A 3,882-nucleotide genomic window follows, 5' to 3' on the forward strand; every position below is an offset into this window, starting at 1 on the left:
TCACGTCACCCACTGTGGGTGTGGCTGGAAAGGGCAGGGCTTGTGAGTTTGCGCGTCTGAGATGCGATTGGTGGATTATGCTGTCAATCACCGAAGGCGAGTGTTCCGCCCCTGATCACCTGCATGGGGATTTTGGTTCGTCACACTGACTAGAATCTCCTAAAAACCTTCACAAAAACACACACATACTTGCTAAATAAAAGATCTGTCAGTTGTAACAAGGGTTAGATTGTTTCCACCTCAAGATGATTTATGTTTCTTTAATTCAATGTAAATTTAACAGTAAAGCTAAGACAATATCCAACTGATATTTGTTATTAATAAATTATAACATGGGAATATCAATCCACTATGTGTATATGGATATTTTGCTCTTGAAAGATCACTAAAATAACATAAAATCCTTTTTTATACGCATAGTTTAACAAAGTTCTTTGCATTTCTGACCCTAACAAAAATAACGATGTTTTTACTTTAACCAAAGTATACTAACCTTGTGAGTGTGTGTGTGTGTGTGTGTGTGTGTGTGTGTGTGTGCGTGTGTGTGTGTGTGTTTTGATCTTTATAATAACAGATTTACTGAAAATATGGTGGTTAAACTATGATTCCAGTAGCAAAACCATGGTTAATTTGTGGCTACCATGGTTTAACAACAAAAACCTTGTTGATGTTGAAGTTCAACCATGGTAAAAGAAGAGTAATGAAATCATTCATTGATCAAAGCATTTTTATCCAGACAAATATAGAGACATCACAGTGATATCCATTTATTTAATTCACCAGATGGCTCAGTTCTTTCAGTTTGTTTAATTGGCGAAGGGGTTGTAAACTGGGCCCAATTTGCAAAAGATTTATTCAAAGCATCATCCCTTATGTCTATAATGTCTATAAATATAAAGTAAAATAAATTATGCCCCAAGTATGGCTACTGTCATTTTGGGTTAATGACATCATTCGGAGTGGAGTTTGCATACGTGATCATGATCTGGACCACAGTATAAATGTTCCACAGGCTTAATCACAATTTAGATTCACTCATTTTGATAAGAACTTCTTAAAATAATGGATAAATAATATTCAAAGTGTAATTTTTGTTTTGTTTTGTTTACATGAAACAGGGCAGAGTTTGTGGCCTATACCAGGCGTGTCAAACTCAGTTCCTGGAGGGCCGCAGGTGCAGCCCTGTACAGTTTATTTCCAACCCTGCTCCAACACACTTACCTGTAGGTCTCAAATGAGTCTAAAGGACTCAATTAGTTTGATCAGATGTGTTTTATTAGCAGGCCCGTAGCCAGCCTGGTGAAAGGGTAGCTCTTTTTTCTCAAAAATTGGACTTTTGTGCAGTTATTCACCTAATTTTCTATTTAATTATGAGATTTAAATACTGCATTTATAGTGACATTTGAAGCACTATTTTTTTTTTTTTGCTGGATTAGCTTGTCGAATGGTCATCATAACCACACTTTTTAATGTACCAAAAGCATTTCCTAAAGATTTAGAATAAAGAAATATGAAAAAATGCATATTTTTAAAATGCAAATGTGTTATATTTATCATTGGAATATAAAAATAAATAAGTTAGGCATTTTTTTAAATAAATTAGGCACAAAACTGTAGCCTATTATCATTTATTAGGCAAATGACAAACTGGCCAGCTCCTCAGTCACTTTTCTAAGTCAGAATTTGGCCATTTGAATAATAAAAAACATGTATGTTGTATTTCCGCTGCGTAAAACATATGCTGGATAAGTTGGCGGTTCATTCCGCTGTGGCGACCCCTGATTAATAAAGGGAATAAGCCGAAAAGAAAATGAATGAATGTATGTTGTATGTTATCTTGGACAGCTGAATGTTGGACTAAAACTGATTACACAAAGTCACGCCAAAGTGACTGCCAACAGAGCATTTTGCTTGGTCTAAAAGCCTTCTTTGATGGGTTAGTTGCACGCTTTATGATGGTATAGTATTGGCTCATGTATGGGACATATTCTGGACGTTTGTCAGTGGGGAGTGGGTCTTTTAAACCACCGCAACCACCCCTGGATATGGGCCTGATTAGAGCTGGAACTAAACTGCAGAGCTGCGGACCTCCAGGAACTTGGAGTTTGACACCCTTGGCCTATACTATATCCAACCACCAGGGGGCGATACAAGCAGTTAAAAAAATAGCAAAACCAAATTCACAGGTTATCTTGTCATGAAAATTCACAAGATTTTCCCCACATGATCTTTATTTGGCAGTTTGTGTGTTTACTTAATTCAACGAGTTATCCAGTTGCCACAGTGTTTATATTTCAAGATTTTCAAACACTTCTTTAATATGAGGCTTTACGACATACTGTCTTGCTGTATTGCCTGTGTTGTCTTCAGAATCCATGAGTCCCATCTGCAGCAGCATCTGAACGGCATCCACATGCTGCCCAATGCAGGCCATATGTAGAGCTGCAAACCATAAAATCATGTGCATTTTGCTCTCCAAATATGGCATCTCGATAAAGAGACATGCAGTCAAATGCAGTACAAAATGTGGGTCACACTTTACAATAAGATTACATTAGTAAATGTATTGACTAACGTGAACTAAATATGAACAAGTAGAACATTTGAAGAGTTCAGATGCCAAAAGCTCTGAATGCCATGTGCAAATTTCTTCTAAGATGAGCATTTTATTAAGCTCCTGTGTGTAGGTTCAGTAATATCACTGTTATGACGTAGAATGAGCCTTTTTATGGTCTTTAAATGGAAATAACCTGTGTGCAAATTATACATTGGTCAAGTTTTTTGATTATGTTCAGTAATATGAACAAATATTGTGATAAACGTATTGTTGATGTTAGTAAATGCATTAACTAATACAGCCTTGTTGTAAAGTGTTACCAAAAAGTGTAATCCCACCTGATCTGCCTTTTGCGTCTCTTGCGTGTAGATTGGCGCCCAGGGCGAGCAGCGTTTTTATGGTGCTTGTGTGACCTTCCTGAAAAAAATGAGCATCGAGATTGAAGCAAGATTAGAGGAGGAAGTCTATCTTAACTGTGCTTCATCTTTAATGCAACACACACAACCTTAGCAGCGTAGTGCAATGCTGTCAGCTCCAGTTTTGTGGCTCTTGAGTTTATATCCATGCCAAGATGATGAACGAGAAAGGAAAGCGCTTCTTCTTGAGCGGTTACAGAAGCCTGGTGTATAGGCTGTGCGCCGAGAATATCCACTGCTGAGGGAGATGCCTACACCAGATTAAGAACAGAAACAAGTTCACTAGTAAAATAATCTAGTTCATTGTGTATGGGTGTACGTGTGTGGGTGTTTCCTAGTACTGGGTTGCGGCTAAAAGGGCATCCGCTAAGTAAAACATTTGCTGGAATTATTGGCGGTTCATTCTGCTTTGGTTACCCCTGATAAATAAGGGACTACGCCGAAAGATAATGAATGAATAAAATGTTCGCTTACCTGGTGATCCTCGAGAAGCAGTTTAGCAACAGCTATGTGTCCATTCCTTATGGCATCCATAAATGGTGTGACTCCACAACTGTCCTTTTCATCAGGCTCATAGCAACAACTGAATTAAAACACAAAATATGTGAGAAAGATAATAAAGCAATCGCAAACACACTCAAATTCAACACGCTACCTTCGAAGCAGGATCTTCACTGCATCCTCACAGCCGTGCATAGCTATGAACAGTAGAAAAACAGCGTTGAGAGAAGTCAATTAAATGCAAATGGAGATGTAAAAACACATTCGTTCCTGTGCTATCATACCAGCAGTGTGGAGGGGCGTCCTGCCAGTCTTGCTCTTTGTCTTCCAGATTTCAGGTTTGGCCAGGAGGAGGTGGTTTATGATGGCTGGATCTCCTTCTCTGCAGGCGATGTGAAACGAGCTCCA

The 3,882-nt window shown here is 38.4% G+C and overlaps 1 protein-coding gene across 1 annotated transcript in view; it reads right to left on the minus strand.

Annotated features, from left to right (window-relative positions):
* Positions 1-1,900: 1,900 nt before the first annotated feature.
* Positions 1,901-3,882, minus strand: part of ankrd16 (ankyrin repeat domain 16) — a 3,087-nt gene continuing 1,105 nt past the window's right edge. The window contains exons 2-7 of the mRNA XM_056455099.1: positions 3,759-3,882; positions 3,629-3,671; positions 3,448-3,556; positions 3,063-3,224; positions 2,896-2,974; positions 1,901-2,442 (exon numbers count right to left, since the gene is read on the minus strand). The exon at positions 3,759-3,882 is cut by the window's right edge and continues 97 nt beyond it. Coding sequence (XP_056311074.1) covers positions 2,288-2,442; positions 2,896-2,974; positions 3,063-3,224; positions 3,448-3,556; positions 3,629-3,671; positions 3,759-3,882 — 672 coding nt within the window. The 3' untranslated portion in view covers positions 1,901-2,287. The remainder of the gene's footprint in view (positions 2,443-2,895; positions 2,975-3,062; positions 3,225-3,447; positions 3,557-3,628; positions 3,672-3,758) is intronic.

This window comes from Danio aesculapii, chromosome 4 (assembly GCF_903798145.1).
Source record: "Danio aesculapii chromosome 4, fDanAes4.1, whole genome shotgun sequence".
Taxonomy (NCBI): Eukaryota; Metazoa; Chordata; class Actinopteri; order Cypriniformes; family Danionidae; genus Danio; species Danio aesculapii.